The sequence below is a fragment of the Delphinapterus leucas genome, chromosome 1 (assembly GCF_059928025.1).
Source record: "Delphinapterus leucas isolate spDelLeu-1000000601 "Yukka" chromosome 1, BTC_Dleu_Yukka2, whole genome shotgun sequence".
NCBI lineage: Eukaryota > Metazoa > Chordata > Mammalia > Artiodactyla > Monodontidae > Delphinapterus > Delphinapterus leucas.
In genome coordinates this window covers 44507852-44531926 of record NC_143129.1, presented here as the reverse complement: position 1 = coordinate 44531926, position 24075 = coordinate 44507852, and the positions used below count along the sequence as shown (strand labels likewise).

Below are 24075 nucleotides of genomic sequence, written 5' to 3'. Positions count from 1 at the left end.
CATAAAATATTCAAGATAAAAGAAAAAAAAATCCAAATGTGTCCACTGTGATCCCAATTTTGGTATCCTTTTTAAAATGCCTGTGTCTGTGCACGGGCACATGTTTTTTACATTAAAAAGACAGGAAAGAAATACTCCAAAATGGGTATTTATATCAATAAGATTATAGGTGATCCCTTTTTTTTTTTTTTTTTTTTTTGCGGTACGCGGGCCTCTCACTGTTGTGGCCTCTCCCGTTGCGGAGCACAGGCTCCGGACGCGCAAGCTCAAGACGCGCAGGCTCAGCGGCCATGGCTCACGGGCCCAGCCGCTCCGCGGCATGTGGGATCTTCCCGGACAGGGGCACGAACCCGTGTCCCCTGCATCGGCAGGCAGACTCTCAACCACTGTGCCACCAGGGAAGCCCGGTGATCCCATTTTTTTAACCTAGATTTTCTAGGTTCTCTACAATAATTGTGTAATACTCTTATAATGAGAGTATTTTTAAAGCAAAATAAAACAACAAAACCAATTCCAATAGGTATTATATTTAAAAACCAAGAAAATCTCTCTTAGTACCAATTCGTCCACAGTAGAGACTAGGCATCTCCTGGAAATAAGAGAATGTGACCAGAACCCCTTCAGAGGGGCAGTTAGTACCAATTCCCATGATCTTCTGCACCTCTTCCCCTGCCTTCCTCCTCTCCTGTATGTGCTTTGGGTCTTCAGTGACCCCTACAAATATGGCATAACACTGTGACAGGACCTAAAACTAAGGACATTCCAGATGTCTATGTTACCTGACAACTGTTAAAGATAAATGAGGCACCCACAACTGACTCGCAAGGCTGGCTCCTGCATACAGTCTATAAAGACTAGGTCTGTTACTTCTACAACTGGGGTTCTCCCTGGGGCAGGGAACACTCAGAAACACCCCACTAGCGTTTCCCACCTCCAGAAATCCTACCTCCAGAGTTTCTGATTGCCCCCTGCTTAAGAATCCTCCTTCCTGTGCTAACCCACTGATAATGCTCAGAGAAAGAACTGTGAACTGTCCTCCCCTCAGGAGGGCCATCATGACCAAATGCCCATCCCATCCTAAGAATCTACTGGTTTCATTTCCCCAAAGAAAACAAATCCTCAGGTTGAAAGTTTTTTGCTAGCTCACAAACGAACTGCAATATGTCTAACACTGCCTACTTCCATAGAGAATATAAATACAGAATTTTAAAGCTGGATACTAAAGTTTAAAATACATGTACTTTTCCCAAGGTAAAATGAAAAAAATCAAATCACAAAGACACTGCAGATCAAAATACCCATCATCACCTTGGTGACCTCTCAAGCAAAAAAATCTATAGCTGGGAACCTTGAGATAATTGGCAGTTGCAGATTATCTCCATTCAACTTAAACACCCACTAACCTGGTCCAGGGTATAAAGCTAATGGCACGTGTTCGGTTTGTCTTTATAGTGACTTTGGGGACAAAACAGTTTGGTCAATAAATGAACAGTGTAAGACAGGAGACTGTCCTGCCTACTTAAGAGAAAGGGCTCCTTTGACATCATGCCCTCTCCTTGAAAAGCTGCTACTTGAGAGCAGTCCTCATCCCAGCTTAGTTCACACTTGCTACAGGGAAGTCTCCCAATCCATCCACTTCATTTAAGGGACTTGCTTTGATGTATCAAGCTTTTGGAAAACTAAGGGCTCTTTAGACCTGCTGAGTGCAAACTCCCCCAAAATACCATTTCCAACATGAATGAAAACAACGACTCACTGAAACAAAGCAAATAATGATGCCAGCAAGAAGGTATTCGTTAACACTCTTGGGCCAAACAGCCTTGTCTGGGTAGCCAAGAATGAAGCCCAGCAAACACAAATGTAGTCACTCCTCAACTCTCCACTAGCAGATCATCTAGGCAGCAGAATACCCAAAGAAGTCATGTCACGCCAGCTTGCTGCGCTCCAGCAGGCTGCTGGATCCCTCCCTCCCCATCCTGGTAAGGAGAACATTTCGGAGGGACACCATCCTAATATCGGCATAAACTAAAAGGCAATGCAACGCCAAGGTGCATCATCTAATATGTTCCAAAGCCTACAAGATTCAGGCTTAGATGTTAGGGATTCTCTGAGGAAACGTGCCCCTCATTAGCTTATAATTGAGAATTAATAAAACAGTAAAGTCAGAACTTAAACTCACTGGACATTATTGTGAATCAGGAAAGAAAAGGTTATAGGATGCAATTTCCAGTCTCTCTAGGTAAGAGCTTAGAAGGGGCTTTTACATTTGGCAGCAGAGAGAATTAGCAAAACAATAAAATAACCAAACTCTGGGGGCAGAAAGGGCTGCAACTAATCCAAATAGTAACAGAAGGATCAATATTACTAACACTCTAATTAGAATTAAAAAAAAGAAAAAGAAAAAAAAGGGTCAATACAACTTATTTTGTCAAAGTCACATGGTGGGGAAGCTAAGCAAACCCTGAAGCCCTTAAATATTCAACTCTAAGCCCCTCACCTTTTGCTTCTCATAAACTTCAAGGAGCCCCTTAGTCCTGGTTCTCCTTGGTGCAGAAGTTGTGTGTACACTGCCTCAGGACAAATGAGAACTTTCTGAACACTGACACTGTACTCAACTTCCATCTCCACAGACCACACAGTCCCCAATGTTTCATCTGTGCTTCTGTGACAGGTTCCTCCCTTTCCTGTATTCAGCTGAGAGCTGCTCAACTCTGTAATGTCTTTCTTGAGGGGTATACCCACAGCTACAGGAGGTACCCTAAGTATGGACCCACTCCAGATCTATATACAGGTTATGCTGTAGTCACTCATTCGTTTCTACCACCTTTTCCGACAATGCCCATTTTGGAAGAAAACCAACCAACCAATCAAGAAAAGTCTGTCCAGCCCCCCAGACTCTGGCTTGTCTGCAGGAGGTGAAGCAAGGGAGGACTTTATAACACAGCAAAGCCCACCATGCACTTGGAAGCAGGCCCTCCAGAGAGGACACTTGAAACCTGGCCCTACTTTACCTTTTGTAGAAATGGAAGCGCTCTGTGAGGAGCAGGAACTGCTTCTCTCCTTGAAGGAAGAAGTGTCTGGCCCTGGAGACACCAGACTTCTGGGTGTACTCGCAGATATGAGTGAAGTTCAGGTCCTCCTTCTTGAAGTAATTTCGGAGACGCACAAAGTCAAAGTAGGAGGGGACATAGATAAGCGTGTGAGACATGACTGCATCACGATACTGAGGCAAAATCTTGTTGACGAAAAAGTTAAACCTGATTTGGAAAGGCAAAGGGCAAAGTCAGTGGTCTAGAGGTGAGCCATAGTGCCACTGCCAACTGCATGACCCTGGGCAAGTCACAATCTCCTTCTACCTCCCCTAAGAGGCCAACTTGGCCTACCTCATTGCAAAGAGATTATGTAAGGAAAAAACTTGTTAAGCGCATGAAAAAGCAAGTGCTAACACTATTCATCATGAAGAATAGATGTGATGCTGGTATATCCCAGAGAATTACTCTAGGAAGTACATAACTGTATCATTCATTCATTCAGGTGTCAATCAGTCAGTCAACAAATAATTACTGAACACCTACCATGTGTTAAGCACCATTCTGCTACCATGGGTCCCCTGACTAAACACAATGAGAAGACAGGGGAAAATTACATAGAGAATTAGAAAAACAGTTCTTGCCCTGAAGGGCTTAGAATTAAGTTGTTGACATGCGGCATTAAAAAATTAATGTAATTTTAAAATGCCACAGTCTAGGGGAAAGTACCCCTGATTTACTAACCCTGCCACTATCGGAACTAGGACAAGACACCACTTCTCTGGCCTTCAGTGTCCTCCTCTGTCAATGGCATGACTGGATTCAACTATCTCATTTCATTTTGTAAATGGTTAACTAATAAAGCCAACATGGAATACAATTCTAAATTTGAATGCCCAAGTAAAATCCCTCTCTGTGACCCCCAGGGGTCCAACGGGACAGGGGAGGGTACCTGGCATCAATCACTGAAGCTAGGTTTTCAGCTTCCATCCTCTGGAAGACATGTGGGAGCTGCACCAGGACATGACTGATGCAGCCTGTCACCGGGACGTTCCTCACAGCCACCTGCCAGGAGTCAGTGAGAACATTAGGAAGTGAGCTATCCCCATTGTTGACCAAATGCTATCCTCTCCTTCTGCCTCATGACCCAAACAATACACAGTACTTCATGAAAATTCGGAGAAAGAAGGAGAGAACCCACCTGGCCTTGCACATTGACGCAGTACTTGTTGAATACAGAGTTGATCTGGGCATCCTGCAGGGCCCCAAACAGCAGCGTCTGACGATAGTACTTGGACCAATTATTGAGGCTCCACATGCGCACTCGAGAAAAGTCCACCCCATGTGAGTCCAAGGGCAGTAGGTTCATGTGGTTCATCAAATGCTTTGAGCAGAAATAATACTCCATTAATACTTATTGAACACTTACCTGTTGCGTATTGCTAACCTTTCTATAAGCCCATCATCTTATTTAACCCCATGAAGTACATACTATCATCTCCCAAATTACAAGAAAACAGGCTCAGATGGCTGAGTGACTTGCCCATAGTCAAGTGAACAAGAAGAAAAGCTCAAACTGGCCACCTCGTGGATCTTTCGAAAAGGATCAAGATGCTACCTATACAGAACATTTCTTTTAAAGGAAATTCTGAAATGCCACTCTGGTCACTCTATAAGCAACTCAGTTCCAGATTTGGACAAGAAGGGAAATGATATGGAAAACAGAGCTGCTGTCCTTCCATGACTTGGTTCCCAACAACGTTAGAAAATTCCCTGAGTGACTACATGTGCCTTTTGCTCAAAATAAAGATGACTCAACCATCGACATGCCTTTTCTATTTTAATCATATTTTTACCTTGTAATGTATATTGAAGGGTCACAAGTACTATAAGATTATTCCCTATTTTATAAATAAGTACTCCGCTTTATTTGTCCCAAACTTACTCCAAGTTCTGGGGTTGCAGAAAAGGTAAATTCTCACATGCCTTAGAAAAATAAACCTATAGTTCTGTGATGAGGATTGCTCCAAAGCACAATCCTAAACCCCAAAACATTGCAGGGTATGTTGAGAGGGAGAAAAAAAATTATAGCACAAATTACCGTAGGGGGACAAAAACATCTTACATTTCTCTGCAAAGCATCACAAATTAAGAAACCATGAGCAATGTTTTCCCATCTCCACTGAAGAGAAGACCAAACAAAAGAGAACGAGCATAAATAGGAGGAACCATTTTAGATAAAAACATTCCTGGTGAGGAGGAATTTCAACCAACCAACCAACCAACCACACTAAACTGGTCTATTACTAGAAGCAACTTTTAAGGGGAAGAAATCTTTTCTGGAGATTTGAAAATGTTGACAAGAATTTTTATCTTTCTGGATACTTTACTGACCAACTTGTGGGTAGAAGAGGGGACAACATTTCCCATTTTCAAATTGGAAAATGTGGAATATTTCCATTTCCAAGCTGAGTTTTAATCTGGACTTTAATAACCATTTCAGACTCAAACCACTGAGCTTCTTGTCTCTAAATGTTAATGACCAGCATTACCAAGACATGCTCCCAGTTCTGCATCAGGTAAATGTCAGCTTGATCAATGATGAGAAGCTCAATAGAAGACAGAAAGTCAAAATCTCTCTTCTTCTCTCCTTCTCCACCAATGATGGTCCTCAAGCCCAGAGGGGAGGCAATGAGGATGTCTGACGAATAGAAGGGGGCATAAAGTCGGATGCTTCTCTGCAGTATTGCCACTCCTATACACAAAACAGCCAAGCACACATCAGTTCATGAGTCACCACCAAGCCATTAGTTTCCACCCTCTCAAACTGCAGCCTCCCCTTGTACCTTCCACATCTTCCCCTTTGCATATAATTGTGCTCGAACTGCTTTAATTATTAAAATCATCATTATCATCCCTCCTTTGCATCTACGGCCCCTCCTAGCTCCCACCCTCTTCTTTTCCTTCACGGGCAAACCTTCCAGAAAATTGTCTCTACTTTAAAATCTCCCACTCACTCCTTAATGCACTGCAATCTGCCTCTGAGTCTCCGGACACGACTGAAATGACTCTTGCTAAGGTCACCAACAGCTCTCAGTTACCAATTCAATGGTACTTTAGTGTTTCTTGCCACGAACGCATAAGCACACCCTCCTTGAAATGTTCTTTTCCTTACCGGTGGTTTCCACGACTTTAACACTTACTTCTCCTATTACTGACCTGGTCCTTATCTATTTTTCCATATTCAAAGAGCTCTTCTACAAATCCCTGGATTCACCCACAAGTTCTCTTTCACTCTACATAAAGCTCTGCATAAATATATTCACTAATTACGGCTTTAACATTATCATCACAAAAATTTATATTTCCTGCCCACATCTCTTTCCTAAGCAACAAGTAGCAGTTTGTAGAGAGCCCAGATCATACGTGAAGGAGATTCACTTGCTAATCGTAAAGCATCTACCAGAGGGGCAGAAGTTGGCTGGGACTCTCTCTGGGGACAGAATGCTGGCAGATGCCATCTTTACAAATTCCCTCTACCTTGATGGCACGGGCGGGTGCCGGTTTTTGTACTCGCACTCTAATTTGCTAACAGTGGTGGTGGGTGAGTACCCCAGTACCCCCTACCCCACTCCCCTGCACTGCTTGTGTGCAGCACTGACAAACATGGCCGACCAGCAGCCACGCCTACCCCATCTCATGCCACTTGCAGGGCACGACCTGAGGCAACAAACGCATGCAGCCCACACAGGGGACACTCCTTGAGCACCAGGCTCAGGCAGATGGGGGTGGGACTGCATTTCTAGACTCCATGGGAGTGAAACAAACAGAGAGAGAGAGTTTATAAGACAACCAAGAACTAGGAAAAAGTTAAAAACACAGTTCATCTCCCACACAGGGCCACTCCTTCAAGACAGGGGGCAATAACTGTTTTGCATAATACATAGAAACAAACACAGAGAGTCAAGCAAAGTGAGAAAGCAGAGGCACATGTTCCAAATGAAGGAACAAGATAAAACCCCAGAAAAAATATTTAATGATAAAGAATTCAAAGTCATTGTCAGAAAGTTGCTCACCAAACTTGGGAGATGAATGAACGAACACGGTGAGAAACTCAAGAAAGAGACAGAAAATATAAGAAAGTTCGAAACAGAACTCACACAGCTGAAGATTATAATAATTGAACTGAAAAATACACTAGAGGGAATCAACAGCAGACTAGATGGTAGAAAAGAACAGATCAGTGACCTGGCAGACAAGGTAGTAGAAATCACCCCAACAGAACAGCAAAGAGAAAAAATATTTTAAAAATATGAGGACAGTTTAAGGGAACTGTGGGACAACAACAAGTGTACTATCATCGGTGTTAAGGGGTCGCAGAAGAAGAGAGAGAAAGGGGTACTAACATCCACATTATAGGGGTCCCAGAAGGAGGACAGAGAGAAAGAAAGGGGCAGAAAACTTATCTGAAGAAATCATGGCTAAAAATGTCCCTAACGTGGTGAAGGAAACAGACATTCAGGTCCAGCAAGCACCAAGAGTCCCAAACAAAATGAACCCAAGGAGATTCATATCAAGACACATTATAATTAAAATGTCAAAAGTCAAAGGTAAAGAGGGAATCTTAAACAGCAAGACAAAAACAACTAATTACAGACAAGGGAATCCCCATAAGAATATCAGCTGATTTTTCATCAGAAACTTTGTGGTCCAGAAGGAGATGGCATGATATGTTCGAATATGCTGAAAGGAAAAAAAAACTTCCAACAAAGAAGGAAGGAAATAATAAAAGCCAGATGAGAAATACTGAATAAATGAAACGGAGACAAAAAAAAAAAGATCAATGAAACTAAGAGCTGGTTCTGTGAAAAGATAAACAAAATTAACAAACCTTTAGCCAGACTCAATAAGAAAAAAAGAGAAGGGGCCCAAATAAAATAAGAAATGAAAGAGAAGTTATAACTGACACTACAGAAATACAAAGTATCATAAGAGACTACTATGAACAATTATACACCAAGTCAGATAACCTACAAGAAATACATAAATTCCTAGAAACACACAATCTTCTAAAACTGAATCATGAAGAAACAGAAAATGTGAATAGATCAATTACTAGTAATGTGATTGAATCAGTAATCAAAAAACTCCCCAAAAACAAAAGACCAGGACCAGAGAGCTTCACTGGTAAATTCTACGAAATATTTAAAGATTTAATACCTATCCTTCTCAAACATATTCCAAAAAACTGAAGAGGCGGAAACACTTCCAAACTCATTTTATGAGGCCAGCATAACCCTGATACTGAAACCAGACAGAAACACCACAAAAAAAGAAATGTACAGGCTACTATGCCTGATAAACATAGATGCAAAAATCCTTGACAAATTATTAGCAAACTGAATCCAACAATACATTAAAAGGACCATACACTATAATCAAGTAGAATTTATTCCAGGGATGCAAGGATGGGTTGACAAAGTGGGTATAGAGGGAATGTATCTCAACATAACAAAGGCATATACGACAAACCCACAGCTAACATCATATTCAGTGGTAAAAAGCTGAAAGCATTTCCTCTAAAATCAGGAACAAGACAAGGATGCACACTTCTGCCACTTTTATTCAACATAGTATTAGAAATCCTAGCTACAGCAACTAGGCAAGAAAAAGAAATAAAAGATACCCAAATTGGAAAGGAGGAAGTAAAACTGACTGTTTTCAGATGACATGATACTTTATGGAGAAAACCCTAAAGACTCCACCAAAAAACTGTCAGAACTAATAAATAAATTTAGTAATGTTGCAGGATACAAAATTAACAAAAATCTGTTGCATTTATATACATTAATAATGAACTATTAGAAAGAGAAATTAAGAAAACAATCCATTTACAATAGCATCAAAAAGAATAAAATACCTAGAAAAAATCTAACCAAGAAGGTAAAAAACTTGTACTTGGAAAACTACAAGGTATTGATGAAAGAAATTAAAGATGACACAAACATGCAAAAATACACCATGCTCACAGAGTGGAAGATTTAGTACTGTTAAAATGTCCATACTGGACACCAAGGGGGGAAAGTGGTGGTGGGGGTGGGGGTGTGATGAATTGGGAGATTGGGACTGACATGTATATACTAATATGTATTAAATGGACAGTAAGAACCTGCTGTATAAAAAAATAAATAAAATTCAAAAATTCAAAAAAAAAATGTCCATACTACCCAAAGAAATCTACAGATTTAATGCAATCCTTATCAAAATACCCATGACATTTTTCATAAAACTAGAATAATCCTATAATTTGTAGAGAGCTGCAAAGGACCCTGAATAGCCAAACTGATTATGAGAAAGAAGAACAAAGCTGAAGGTATAACACTACCTGATTTTAAACTACACTACAAGTCTACAGTAATCAAAATTGTATGGTAATAGCACAAAAACAGACACAGTTCAACAGAACAGAATAGAGAGCCCAGAAATAAATCCATATTTATATGGTCAATTAATCTATGACAAAGGAGGCAAGAATATACAATGTGGAAAAGACAGTCTCATCAACAAATGATGATGGGAAAACTAGACAGCTATATGCAAAAGAATGAAACTGAACCACTAGCTTACACCATCTACAAAAATCAACTCAAAATGGATTAAAGGGCTTCCTTGGTGGTGCAGTGGTTCAGAGTCCGCCTGCCAATGCAGGGGACACGGGTTTGTGTCCCGGTCCAGGAAGATCCCACATGCTGCAGAGCGGCTAGGCCCATGAGCCATGGCTGCTGAGCCTGCGCGTCCGGAGCCTGTGCTCCGCAATGGGAGAGGCCACAACAGTGAGAGGCCCGCATACTGCTAAAAAAAAAAAAACAAAAAAAACCCAAACAATCCAATTAAAAAATAGCAGGGGACCTGAACAGACATTTTTCCAAAGAAGTTGTACTGATAGCCAACAGTCAAATGTAGAGATGCTCAACATCACTAATCATCAGGGAAATGCAAATCAAAATCACACTGAGAAATCAAAACTACAATGAGGTACCATCTCACACTGGTCAAAATGGCCATCATTAAAATGTCTACAAATAACAAATGCTGGAGAGGGTGTGTAGAGAAGCGAACCCTCCTACACTGTTGGTGGGAATGTAAGTTGGTGCAGTCACTATGGAAAACAGTATGGAGGTTCCTCGGAAAACTAAAAATATAATTACCATACGATCCAGCAATCCCACTCCTGGGCATATATCTGTACAAAACTATAATTCAAAAAGATACATGCACCCCTATGTTCATAGCAGCACTATTCACAATAGCCAAGACATGGAAACAACCTAAATGTCCATTGACAGATGAATGGATAAAGATGTGATACATATATACAATGGAATACTATTCAGCCATAAAAAAGAACAAAATAATGCCATTTGGCAGCAACATGGATGCAACTACAGATTATCTACTAAGAGGAGTCAGTCAGAAAGAGAAAGACAAATACCATATGATATCACTTATATATGAAATCTAAAATATGGCACAAATGAACCTATCTACAAAATAGAAACAGACTCACAGACCTGTGGTTGCCAAGGTCAGGGGTGAGGAGAGAGAGATGGACTGACAGTCTGGGGTTAGTTGATGCAAACTATTACATTTAGAATGGGTAAACAACAAGGTCCTACTGTATAGCACAGGGAACTATATCCAATCTCCTGGGATATGCCATAATGCAAAAGAATATAAAAAAGGATGTATATATGTGTATAACTGAGTCACTGCCATACAGCAGAAATTAGCACAACATCGTAAATCAACTATACCTACTCCAATTAAAAAAAAAAGAAGAAGAATGTATCAGGTGGCTAGTAAGTGCTGTGATCAAAATGAAATAATATAAAATGATAGGCTGTGATTTTGGAGTTATAAATTCTTACAGCCACCACGTACTTTAAGTTGCTATTAACCAAAGCATAGAGAGAAAAAAAAACACAATGAGATATCACCTCAAACCTGTCAGAATAGGTCTTATCAAAAAGACAAGAAATAACAAATGCTGGCAAAGATGTGGAGAAAAGGGAACCCTTGTGCATTGTTAGTGGAAATGTAAATTGGTGCAGCCACCATGGAAAACAGTATGGATGTTCTTCAAAAATTAAAAAAAAACCACCACAAAATTGAGCAATTCAACTTCTGGGTGTTTATCCAAAGGAAAAAAAAAACACTAATTCAAAAAGATATATGCACTCCTACGTTCACTGCAACATTTATAATAGCCAAGATATGGAATAGGGAAGCAGCGTAAGTGTCCACAGATGATGAATGGATAAAGATGTGGTGCGCACACACACACGCACAATGGACTATTACTCAGCCATAAATGAATGAAATCTTGCCATCTGTGACAACAAGGATAGACCCTGAGGGTATCACAGTAAGTGAAATAAGTCAGACAAAGACAAATATCAATAGCATGTGATTTCACTTAGATGTGGAATCTAAAAAACAAAACAAACAAAAAACCAGACTGATAGATACAGAGAACAGACTGGTGGTTGCTAGAAGGGAGGGCGGGGTTGGAGGGTGGGCAAAATGGATGGGGGAGATCAGGAGGTATAAAACTTCCAGTTATAAAGTGAACAGGTCACAGGGATCCAATGTATGCCATGGGGAATATAGTCAATAATATTGCATTAACTTTGTATGGTGACAAATGGTAACTATACTTGCTGCTGTGATAAGTTTGTAAGGTATAGACATTGAATCACTATGTTGTACACCTGAAGCTAATACTTCAATTATATATCAATTAAACAAAAGACATTTATCAGCTGTTTGTTAGCCACCTGCATATGTTCAAAACTAACCATAAGCTCTCATCCCCTTGCACTGCACACTCCAGCCATGCTACAGCCTCTGAATCTTAGGTCTATTTGGCTTATTCGCCCTGATGCCTCCACACATGCAGTTTCCTGTCTGAAACTTTTTCTCCCACTCTCATTACCCCACTTTGTACCTGGCTAAATCCTACTCAGGTTTCAACTCAGTATGGATGGTACCTCCAACAGAAGGCCTTCCCTAACAGTCCTGTGCCCATTTTGAGTAAGGATATTTGCTTTAAATACTTTAAATAGAACACCCACTATCCTCTAACCATAACACATCTCATCCCATACTGTCTGATTTGTCTTAAGGCTGGACTTGTTTAACAGTAACTTTTAATTTCTTATCTCCAGCTTCTTAACAGTGCCTGGCACATAGTAGATGCTTAATAATTGGTAAATGGGCATACGTGACTAAAAATATTTTCCAGGAACTTTTTCAATGTACAGCCAGTCAAGTACATGGGAGCTGAATGACAGACAAGCAAAAATGTGCAAAGCTGGGTGGGAGTCAGTAAGTCCAGAGTGGAGATAATTCAGGTGTGGGCACTCCACATGGCAGGCAGGAGGTAAGTCCATTATGTACAGATGCTCTAGTTTATTCATCTTCCCCAGACTGACCCACCCAGCCCCATCACCTCCAACTCCCCCAAGAACCCCTGTAGCATTGACTGTGAGCTACCAGCTATAGGCATGCTGAGACATTTGTTATAAACATGCATATGCCTTTCATACATGCCTTCACAGACACTCCATCCCATTAGCCACGTATGTACCCCATTAGCCAAGGCAAGACTCTCTCCTGGCAGACGAGTCGTCTCAAATGCATCCTGGTTCTGCTAGGAGGCTGAGTCAGTGACCCTCTGAAAGAATGCCTAATTCCAGGCTTCTAGCTTCCAGCTATGTGCACCTCACACCTCAGGTCCCTCAGGGTCTCAGTTTTGACAAGGAGGAATTACCAGTCCTGAAGTGGTCATCGATGTTGCCGACAAATACAGCTTCATAATCCTCAGGCCTCTTCAGGTTGGGTGGTCTCTCCTCAGGATCTGAGCCATACTCTCCATTAAACCTCTTTTTGTTGCTTACAATTATTTTCTTCTTGCTGTCGCCCTCAAGAAGACTGATGAAGAGCTGTACCACCCGCAAAGCAGCTTCCCGGAATGGCACCACTATCAGCACCTGTGGAGGGAGTGATGGGCAGCCTTGGACGGGCAAGGGGAAGGAAGGACAGCTCAAGGTAAGCCTGCTGAGGACCTAAGGAGCCCTCTGTTCCGCAGCCCCTGGCCAAGGACCACATCCGTGTCACCCTCTTTACACAGGACCTGGCTCAGTACTGAAGGCTGAGCATCTTTCCGACCCACAGCACCATGTCCTATGGACTTCAATCTCATGGCTCCTTGTGGGGGGGCAATTCTTAAGCAGAACGTAGAAATACTTTTTGAGGTTAAGTCAATGCCTTTAACAGAGGTGTCCATTAGCAAAAACCCAAGGGCATAAACACACAAAGCTCTTTCAGGACAAGAAATGTTACTCATTTCTGTCTCCCACAGAACTTAGTTCAGTATTTTGATCCGTAAGACCCAAGGAATATGCTGAACAAATGAATTAGATGTATTAAGTAGAGAATAAAGCTAGTAAGGAAAGGACTAAAATCACTTTTCTAGTACATCTCCTAGTACATTTTTCAGAAATGATGATAAAGGATTTCTGAAATAAGATCATATTTCAATGGGAAATATAGGATTCAGTTTTCCAAACATTTCCAAAAGTGCTTAATTTTAACTGTTGAGGAAAAAAACCAGAAGATGCTTAACAAATGATTAACTTCTAACTACCGCTGTGTAAACAATACAGTCAATGGATATAACCCCAGTCAGATCAGGCAATTCACCAAATTCTGAATGTGATTCATGGGTAATCTACCTCATATACTACTTTGCAATTCTAAATGGAAACAGATAATCTTATTATCCTGATGTTCAAGATTCTGAGGTAGTTTCCCAGAAAGGCAACCAGCACAGCCAGAGGGGTGTACTGATTCAGTTTGGTACAGTGCAGGGATGATGGATCAGTTTTGAAGAGGGCCAAGTTACTGTCCCGGCTGTCACACTAAGTAAGTGTCTAGGCTTTGGTTTCCCCAACTATCAAACAAGAGGGTTGGACTAAGAAATCTCTAAGAGCCATATCAGTATTAAAATCCTATTAAGCTCAATGAGAAGAATCTAAGAAGATGAGGCTTCTTCAATATAGACACAGAGGCTAAGGGGTAAGGGGGTATGGGCGGCACAGTATCTAGCTCCAGGACATCATGAAAAATGTAGACAGAATTAAAAGATGTAAGCCCCCAGTCCACTGGAGCTTAGGCTTATGAGCCCACATAAATGTAACCATCACTTTGAGCAGCAATAATGATACAAAGCAAAAATAGGGATTTTGTTTTCCAAGGTTTACATATTTATGTGGCTTAGTGAAGAGAGTCCTTGGTTCTAGTCCTGTCTCTGCTACTTTTTCCCTGGTTCTCTTTAGCAAGGTCCTCTACGAATCTGGGTCTCTGTCCACAGGTGTAATATGTAGGGATTGAATAAAAGGCTTCTTAAGGTCCCATCCAGCTCTGACAATCACAAAGAAGAGATTTATAGTGGAGTGTTACTTATGTAGGATCAGGGTTTATCTTTAAGGAGAGAATTATCATGGAGGTACCTCCTACTCCAGTTTCCAGTTAGATCTGCTGTTAGAGACAGTCCACTGAGCTGTCTGCAGCACTGCTCTGACATTACCTGGCCCATCTAATACGCTCATTCTTGGACTCATTCATTATTCCGATCATTAAAACATCTGAGAGCCTGCTAAGTGCCAGGACCTATATGTTAGTGCCTTACAGCCTCCTTGAGGGCAAAGTTCTGCTGCTGCCACTCACCTTGGGCCTCGTTAGCCCTTGGTCCCTGAAGTCATCATCATCACCCACCCCAAGTTTCTGGCTTCGGCATCTGCTGTTGTTGGCAAGCACCTGGGCATTGGCTTTGAGGACGTGATTTATCACATGCAGGCAGTACACTTGGCGGATCTCTTCCCCATTCTTCAGGGCAGTCCTTTCTGGGTAGAATAGGTCCCGGTAAGAATTCATAATTAAGAAGAGCTCTTTCTGGAGGGGTGTGAAGGGGCTACTTGAATTTGGGGGGCCAGAGAGGAACTGGCTGTTGGTCTTGATCCAGGTGGATTCCAGAGGCTTCTGGAGATGAAGTGACTTTAAGTCAATGTCCTTTGGGGGTTTAAAGGTTTCCAACTGTTGAAACCTGGATGAAAAGACAAGCTGGCCCAGGATGGGCCACTGTGGGAGAAATGATCAAGAAGTAAGTTAGAAATGAATTACAGTATCTTACATTCATATAGTGCTTTATAATTTACCAAGACCTTTCACAACTTACAGATCCTCTCACTTTATCCTCACAACAACCTTACAAGGTAAACACTATAATGCTCTTCTTGCAGTTTAGGAAATGCTGAGATTCAGAGGTTATAGGATTCAGACAAACAGGGGAGAACAGAGCTAAGGGTTAGAGCCCAAGGTTTCTGACTTTAGAAACCTGGTGAGCTCTTCACTAGATCAGTGGGTCACAACCTGTCCTGTGGACCACACTGTAGGAAGTCAAAATTTACTCTAGACAAAAGAAAAGGGGGCCCGACAGTCAAATAACTTTGGTAAACACCACAAAACCTAAACTCCCTCAGGGAGAGTCACATGCAGATCAGACACTAAAGATTCTGCTGAGTCCTGTAACAAGGACTCTGTTCCACTTCGTCTGACCCAGAGTTTTCCAAATTTACTTGGACATGGAACAAGGTTTTTGTTGTTGGTTTGGATTTTTTTTTTTTTTGAGACATATATTAGAATCGTAAAGAATAATATTTTGTGGAATACCAGTTTGGGAATTTTTGCACTGTAACAAAACTGCTGATCTTAGCAATAAAGAAAGGATGACCTCTGCAATAAAAAAGAATTAACTATTGATATATGCCAACAACTGGGATGAATCTCCAGGGAATTATGCTGAGTGAAAAAAGCCAACCTGTATGATTTTATTTATATAACGCTTTTGAAATAACAAAATTATAGGAACGGAGAACAGATTAGTGGTTACCAAGGGTTAGGAATGGGGGAAGGGAGGTGGGTGTGGTTATAAAATGGCACCAGCGAAGAGGAGGGATCTTTGGTGCTGGAAATGCTCTGTATGTTGACTGTGGTGGTGACCAGGGCAACCTACACGTGATAAAACAGTACAGAACTAAATAACACAAAGGAGCAGGAGCAAAAGTGAGGAAATCTGAATAAGACAGGTAGATTGTATCAGTGGAAATTTCCTACTTGTGATATTGTACTACAGTTTTGTAAGATGCTACCACTGGGGGAAACCGGGCAAAGGGCACATGGGATACCTTTGTATTATTTCTTACAACTGCATCTATAATTATTATCTCAATAAAAATTTCAATGAAACAAGGATGACTAATTCTTATGAATAGCATCAGTGGTGAAAGAAAAAAAATCACTGAAAAAAGAAGCAAAAACTGCTCCATACTGAATAATTTAGGTGTGCACTTATCTCAGATATTTCAAACAAATGAACAGCAGTAGCTACTGTTTGACTGAACACTTTGTACGTATCTTCCAGTAAAATAAACTACTTTATTTTGATGCAGGCATTACTGTCCCCCTCTAACAGATGAGAACAGTGAAGATTAAAAAGGTAGATTAACTTGCCTTAGGTCATGAGATAGCCCCTTGCAGACGTTGGTCTAAACCCTGGTGTACCTGTCTCCAAAGCATTCTTATCTTATTGGTCCCCACCTTCCAGCTTCCCAGTGCCTTTTCTAGCTATGTCTGTGCCTTACTGGGCTCTTCTAGTCTTCCTCTGTCTTGCTCCCTATCAAGCCATCTGCCACGGGTGTGTATCATACATTCAGGGAGACCACTAAAACCCAAGACCACTGTTTTTTCTCCATTTGTGACTGTGATGATGGAACAATGCTTACTTTTAGCTGGTGGGTAGTTTTGGGATTTGTGGCAACAGCCTGGATGTCTTTTTCTTTCAGTTCTTTGTTTACATGTTGTGCAAATGGATCTAATTCAGAAATAAAGAATATTAGAACACTTAGAGCAAATGACAGGGATTTTCCAGTCTTCCCCTGTGAATGACATCCTGTTTTCATGATGTTAACTCATCTTTTTCCCCATCAACTTTCCCCATCATCTATCCCAGTCCAGAGCTTAAAAGTTTCTGACAGGTTCATCTCCCTAAAGCATTTCTTTAATCACATTATTCCCCAGCTCAAAAGCCTCTGAAGAAACTTCTCGGTCTGAAATTCAACATACACCTCTAACTTACCTCTCTAATGTAATTTTTGAATTACATGGCTCTCAAATTCTTCTGCCACTGTGGCTTTCCTTCCTTTAACTGAAAATTCTATCCTCTCGTTCACTGCATTTCTATATATCCAAATAGTATCAGTTGAATGTTACCCCCTATTGTGATAGCTATACCCCCTATAGCTATCACAATAAATAGCTATTTCCCAGGAGCCTACTGTGTCAGGCACAGTTCTGGCTCCAAAGAAGCCATCTCTGGTCCCCTATAGAAAGTCATCACTTTCTCTCAAGTGCCCCACCCTGCCCTCAGTTATCCACACCAACACATATATGTGCATGTCCTACCTCACCTAACTAGACTGCAAGATCCCTGAGGGCAGGTTCCATGTCTGATTTAACCTGCATTGGAAGACAAATATAAATGTTCAACACTCAACTGAGGTGAACAAATGATCAAAATGGTAGGGTCATTGCTCAGGGTCAGTGCTCTTCTCTTCCAGTCCCACTCATGTAAGAAGCAAAGTTAAATGACCCATTCAAGGACCCAGGTAGTAAAACTTCAAATGCAGTGCACCTTATATTAGGACCTAAGATAAAGGTGAACAATAGGAAATAAGAATTCTAGGTGATAATATATCAGTACAGACCAAACAACCAGAGAAACTTTAGGATAGCCAAGCCTCCTAATGTTTCCTCCAGCATTTTTTTTTTTTTAAGTTTTTTTGAGTTCAGAATGCGGTTTGTGCCCAAATTCTACCTGCTACTTCTTCCTCTTGTCTAGAATAGCTAACAGAACCAAAGGAGGATTAAAATTTCAACTTCAATGGCACAGCTGGTTGAAGGATGGCACTGGGACCAAAAAAGGCAGTCAGGACACAGAATGAGACCAACCTGACTTGCCCACCCAGGCACAGGCTAAGACACAGGACCTGAGAGACAGCAGAGCTCTGCCTCAGCCTACCACAGGCTTGTCTAAGTGACAGTCATGGGGGCAGAGGCACGGTCCAGAGTGTTCTGTATCTCGACTTCGGCGGTGACAATATAGATACTCATATTTGTCAAAACTTATCGAATTACATACTTAAAATGGGCACACCTTGTTGAATGTAATTCATACCTCAATAAAGTTGATTTTAAAGTTAAATTAAAAAGTCACCTATGGGGACTTCCCCAGTGGCACAGTGGTTAAGAATTCGCCTGCCAATGCAGGGGACACGGGTTCGAGCCCTAGTCTGGGAAGATCCCACATGCCGCAGAGCAACTAAGCCTGTGCGTCACAACTACAGAGCCTGCGCTCTAGAGCCCGCGAGCCACAATTACTGAGCCCGCATGTCACAACTGCTGAAGCCCACGTGCCTAGAGCCTGTGCTCCACAACAAGAGAAGCCACCACAGTGAGAAGCCCACGCACTGCCACAAAGACCCAATGCAGCCAAAAATAAAGAGAGAGACTGGGGAGACAGGGTGGAGCTTTCTGGCTTCGGAGGTGCTTCCTGGTAATAAGGACCAATCAGATTAGCCACTGCCGGGTCTCACAAATCTGGAAAATTACTGCTCCAATAAGGAAGAGCAAGTGAAGGATAGAGAGAAAAATGCAAAGTACTCTTCTCATCTTTCTCTCCCTTCCCTGCTTGGGGAAAAAAATCAGAAGTCTTCCCCTGACCCCAGCTATGGATCATGAGCTTTGGGGAAATGGCCTTCCCTGCCATCATCCTTCAACTGTTTGTTCTCCTGAACAGCCACGCCCACTCCCAACACTGCCTAACCCTGAATAACACAAAAGATCTTGGAGAAGCATTTCTTTCCAGCTCTACATCTAGCTGCTAAACTATCTGTTTCTATTACTGCCCATTCCAATAACAGGAGATTTAACAGGTATTAGACCACAACCACCCATACTAAGTACCAGCTGAATTCAAACATCACGAGCTGTGCTGTGACCTTGTAATGCTTTCAGAGAACAGTTGCCTTCTCTTTCCTCTTCGAGAAAGTTAGTTTCTAGGCTGAAGAGTGACTCATGTTTTGCATCTGTAAACTCCTCTGGGGATTCCTCTGATGTGCCAGGTGGCCCATGCCCATCTTTTCTCTTAGGGTCAGCAGGTAAGGCCGCATCTGCAGTTTTGATGAAACATTTTGTGAAATTATTTACTACTCATAAATATAATTACACTTCTGTTGACAAATGAAATCTAATTCCTTAGGCTATCATTTACTTTTAAGCAAATTCAGGTAGAAGACGTAAGTTTCAAAATTGAGCTTGACTACTGACCCGGTACATGTAAAGATGTTCAAATCAGCTTTGATATAACAAATAACTATAAAAAAATGATTTCGTCATTTCTATCGATGGGGTACTAATTAAATTACCACATATTATTTACAATGGAATATTATGTGATTAAGCTAATGTGAACCCACAGTTACACACGTTATATTATTAAAGAAAAAAAGTAAGTTACAGAAATGTATGAGACCATTACGCACATACACACAAATATATGTATATACTTGTATTCACTCATATATCCACAAAAAAGTAGTCTGGAAGGTTCTATAAAATGTTAAAGGTGTTCACCTCAGGGTGGAGGAGATATACGTTAACTATATTACTCTCTTAAATTTTTACAGTAAATATATATTACTTTTATAATTAAAAAAATGAAACTTTTCATTTTTAAAAACCCAAAACATGAAAGAAAACTGGAAAACCAACAAAATTAAACAAAAAAACCCCTAAGTCTGAGGCAACGATTTTTTTATCCGAGTACAAGTGATAAATTAAAATACTAAGAATGGTGTGTGACACCTTAAAGTATAGAAAAAAATACAGTAAGGCAAATAGGCATTAAGATAATAGGATATAAAAAGTTACCCAGATATATTCAGACAATGGACTACTATTCTAGTAACAAAAAGAAATGAATTACTAATATGAACTATGTGGATGAGTCACAACAACATGAGGAGACAAAGAAGCCACACGCAAAAGGGTACTTATTGTATGCTTCCATTCATATGAATTTCTAGAATAGGAAACACTAATACATAGTGAAAGGAAGCATGTCAGTGGTTGCCTGATGCCAGGCCTGGGAAACTGACTGTAAAAGGACAAGAAGTAACTTTTTGTAGGTATTGGAAGTGTTCTGTATCTTGACTTTGGCGGTGACAACACAGATGTACACATCTGTCAAAACTTATCAAATTACATACTTAAAATGGGTACACCTTGTTGAATGTAATTCATACCTCAATAAAGTTGATTTTAAATTTAAATTTAAAAGTCACCTATGGGGACTTCCCTGGTGGCGCAGTGGTTAAGAATTCGCCCGCCAATGCAGGGGACGTGGGCTCGAGCCCTAGTCTGGGAAGATCCCACATGCTGCGGAGCAACTAAGCCCGTGCGCCACAACTACAGAGCCTGAGCTCTAGAGCCCACGAGCCATAACTACTGAGCCCGCGTGCCACAACTACTGAAGCCCACGTGCCTAGAGCCCATGCTCCACAACAAGAGAAGCCACCACAGTGAGAAGCTGGCACACTGCAACAAAGACCCAATGCAGCCAAAAATAAATAAATTAATAATAATAATAAAAAAAAATAGTCACCTAGATGTCTGAGTGAGACAGAGTTCCTTCAAGCTTTCAATCCCAGCTCTTCTCTGAAGCCTCCCCTCATTTACCCTGGCAGCACGTGACCACTTTGCATCTCTTTAACACCTTATACTTATCGGTTCCATTCAAATTTGATGCTTGAAAAGTTTTGTATATTTTATGTCTATCTTCCATTAAACTTGGTTCCTCTAGTGGAGGAACAATAATCTCTTTCATAAATTGAGACCATTACAAAAACAGAATTATGTTCCCTTTCCTCTCAATCAGGGGAATTTGAACTAGGATTGATGAAATCCTGGAAATCATAAGCAAAAATGTCATTTCTGCATTTTTATGGCCAGAGGATCCTGTGTTTTCATCAGATTCTTGAAAATATCACAGAGCCCAACAATGTTAAGAATCTCTGCTTTGAATCCATGTGCTTTCACCCAGCTCATACAGTACAAGGCACCATGCCCCTGGGGCAATCTGTCTGTGGTCCCTACAAAGATGATAAACCCACATCAAAGACACTTACTCTTCTGCACGTCAGTAGACGCTACTGCCGTCTCTTCCTCCACACTGATGTCACTATCGCCATCTTCAAGATTCATTTCTGTCTCATCTATAACACTGTCTTCTTCCTCTTCCTCCTCCTCATCTTCCTTGGAAACATCCTTTAATGTGGCAAGTAGTCTGTTGTAACCAGAAACTTGTTCTGGTTCATTCTCTGCTTCACTTTCAGAACTTGAAGTATCTAAACTCTCTGACTAAAAGGAAAATGGGGATTTTAAAAACAAAAATTATATTGTTCTTGTTGCTACCCCACGACTATCAGGCCCACAGTGGAACCAAGTTCAGACTTTTCTAAATAAACACTAGCTTTTCTGCAAATATGTAATCCTATCTATTCAACCAAATCTAGCACCAAATTTGTTTAAAACAGCTAATCTAGCTATGATTCTAGAAGCTCTTCCTCTTCTTTGAACTGCTAATGTTCCACATGGAAAGACAGCAAACTAAACACATGGAGCTTTAGGTTATAAGGCGATCTAACCAATGTGTCAGACATTTGGCACCTTTAAAGGAGCAACAGGAAAACTTACAACAAAAAAGTGTAGTTTATTTTTGAGTCTGTGGTAGTGAAATAAGACCTTTGATGATTTTGCACCCTATTTTATGTTAAGCAAACAAGACGTTCCCTCTTAGGATTCACCAAGAGCCCTCTGGTAAGCTTCCTTAACAGGTTCTAACAGGCTTATCTCTCAGGACAGTTCATTTTAACAGACATCTGCACTTAAAACTAAGCAATATTACTAAAATATAGCTTACATCTAAAATCAAAAAGAGTGGAAATGTAGCCAAACTTTATTACTATATATAATCTTAAAAGTAACAGTCCAGAATCAACTATCATAAAGAAGGTATAAAGCATTACCAGTTGACAAGTCTGTGGTTTTGCTTCCTTTCTGGAAACCCTGAGAAGAAACAGGTAATGTTAAACTTTAACTACTAGCATGTAGCAATTAGGAAAAGTCTAATGATACAACTTTAAATGAACATGGCAGGCTATACCGTTATAAATACATTATATCTATTGTCAAGTTAAAACTCCAAATGCATTTGGACAGGTTTTGTAACAATATGCCAAATAGATAATAATAGACAAATGAAAAAGTCTAACAAGACCACATGACAAATACTACAGTCACACAGTAACAGGCTCTCATCCAAAAGATGGGAAATTTTGGCAAATAAAAGCCCTCGGGGTTCACCTTTTCTAGCAAATTTCTTAAGTAGACTATCCTTCTAACTGTTGATAAAGCAGCTCAAAGTGGTGGGATGAGCGCTAAGATCATAACTGAGAGTCTGGACACTTATAGAGGAACCCACAACTACCCAAACATTAGTTTCTTCATTGTCATTTAATAGATCGGTGATGTCGAGGGTCCCAAGCAATTCTTTTTTTTTTTTTTTAACTTATTTAATTAATTTATTTTTGACTGTTATGGGTCTTCGTTGCTGCGCCCGGGCTTTCTCTAGTTGTGGCGAGTGGGGGTTACTCTTTGTTGCGGTGCGCGGGCTTCTCATTGCGGTGGCTTCTCTTGTTGCGGAGCAGGGGCTCTAGGCTCGCGGGCATCAGTAGTTGCAGCACCCTGGCTCAGTAGTTGTGGCTCGCGGGCTCTAGACTGCAGGCTCAATAGTTGTGGCGCGCGCACGGGCTTAGTTGCTATGCGGCATGTGGGATCTTCCCGGACCAGGGCTCGAACCCCTGTCCCCTGCGTTGGCAGGCTGATTCTTAACCACTGCGCCACCAGGGAGGCCCCCAAGCAATTCTTTAAAAACATATAAAACGAAAACAAGCTTATAAAATCTCTGCCCAGTCGCCACACAGGAGGCGTGCCGTCTAGCATGAAGCTACTGGCTAAACAAAAGGTAGAAAGACCGGTGAAGAACCCCATCTCAGGCGGGAAGCCGCCAGGATCCCCGGGCGAGCTAGGCCGGCGCCGGGGCAGCGTGGGACGCGGCGGGAGCTGCCCTGTCACTGTCCCCGGGGCACCGGCGGACCAAACGCGGGGACACGCGGACTCCCACCGGGAAAGGACGCCGGCAGCGCCGGTCCCAGCCTTGCCTCTCCATACCTGTCATAGAAGGGGTGCTCCTCGCCGAAATCCCTTAGATGCTTCTTCTGCTTTTTAGTTAGGGAGTTGAGCAGCTGGCTCTGGCTCCGGCTCCTGCGCTTGCCCATGGGGTAGACGTCAAGTCAGCCAACTTCCAAGAAACGCGTTTTTCACCTGGAAGTAGTCTCGTCAACCCACTCACGCGGGATTTCCGACGGCGCTTTACGGCGGAAGTAAGGTGCCATAAAGCAGACCCGCTTTACGTCGCGCTTGTACGACAGGCGTTAGAACTTCCTGTTTCTCATTCCGCCCCCTAGCGAGGCTCTTTGGAAGCACAGGCACGCGTGCGCAGCTTTTCTCCGAGCCCTGTAAGGAAGGCCGGCAGGCAGGCTTCGGGCTTCCCCAGGTGGGTAAAGGGGTGAGTGTACTTTGTGCGTCTGTTTTGGCTGTGAGAATCAGACTGCATAAATGTGTAGTAACCGAGATAGTTGAATGCAGTGCCTTTATATTATGCCATAATACAAATACCAACTAACATTTAAGGCTGCCGGCGCATCTCAGTTCATCCTCACAACAGTAAACAAATAGGCCTTGTTAA

General features: G+C 41.6%; 1 protein-coding gene across 4 annotated transcripts in view; it reads right to left on the bottom strand.

The window, feature by feature from the left end:
* Nucleotides 1–23779, bottom strand: part of UTP25 (UTP25 small subunit processome component) — a 29568-nt gene extending 5789 nt beyond the window's left edge. Inside the window, exons 1-12 of one of the 4 annotated variants that reach the window (XM_089909184.1) lie at nucleotides 23499–23779; nucleotides 22295–22334; nucleotides 21395–21626; nucleotides 19208–19378; nucleotides 16934–17022; nucleotides 14820–15230; nucleotides 12862–13081; nucleotides 5582–5784; nucleotides 4231–4413; nucleotides 3982–4094; nucleotides 3576–3614; nucleotides 3012–3257 (exon numbers count right to left, since the gene is read on the bottom strand). In XM_089909184.1, coding sequence (XP_089765310.1) covers nucleotides 3012–3257; nucleotides 3576–3614; nucleotides 3982–4094; nucleotides 4231–4413; nucleotides 5582–5784; nucleotides 12862–13081; nucleotides 14820–15230; nucleotides 16934–17022; nucleotides 19208–19378; nucleotides 21395–21626; nucleotides 22295–22334; nucleotides 23499–23605 — 2054 coding nt within the window. In that variant the 5' untranslated portion in view covers nucleotides 23606–23779. Of the gene's footprint in view, nucleotides 1–3011; nucleotides 3258–3575; nucleotides 3615–3981; nucleotides 4095–4230; nucleotides 4414–5581; nucleotides 5785–12861; nucleotides 13082–14819; nucleotides 15231–16933; nucleotides 17023–19207; nucleotides 19379–21394; nucleotides 21627–22294; nucleotides 23193–23498 lie in introns of all 4 variants that reach the window. The other 3 variants (XM_089909192.1, XM_022593475.3, XM_089909198.1) reach the window with 3 other exon arrangements.
* Nucleotides 23780–24075: the final 296 nt, after the last annotated feature.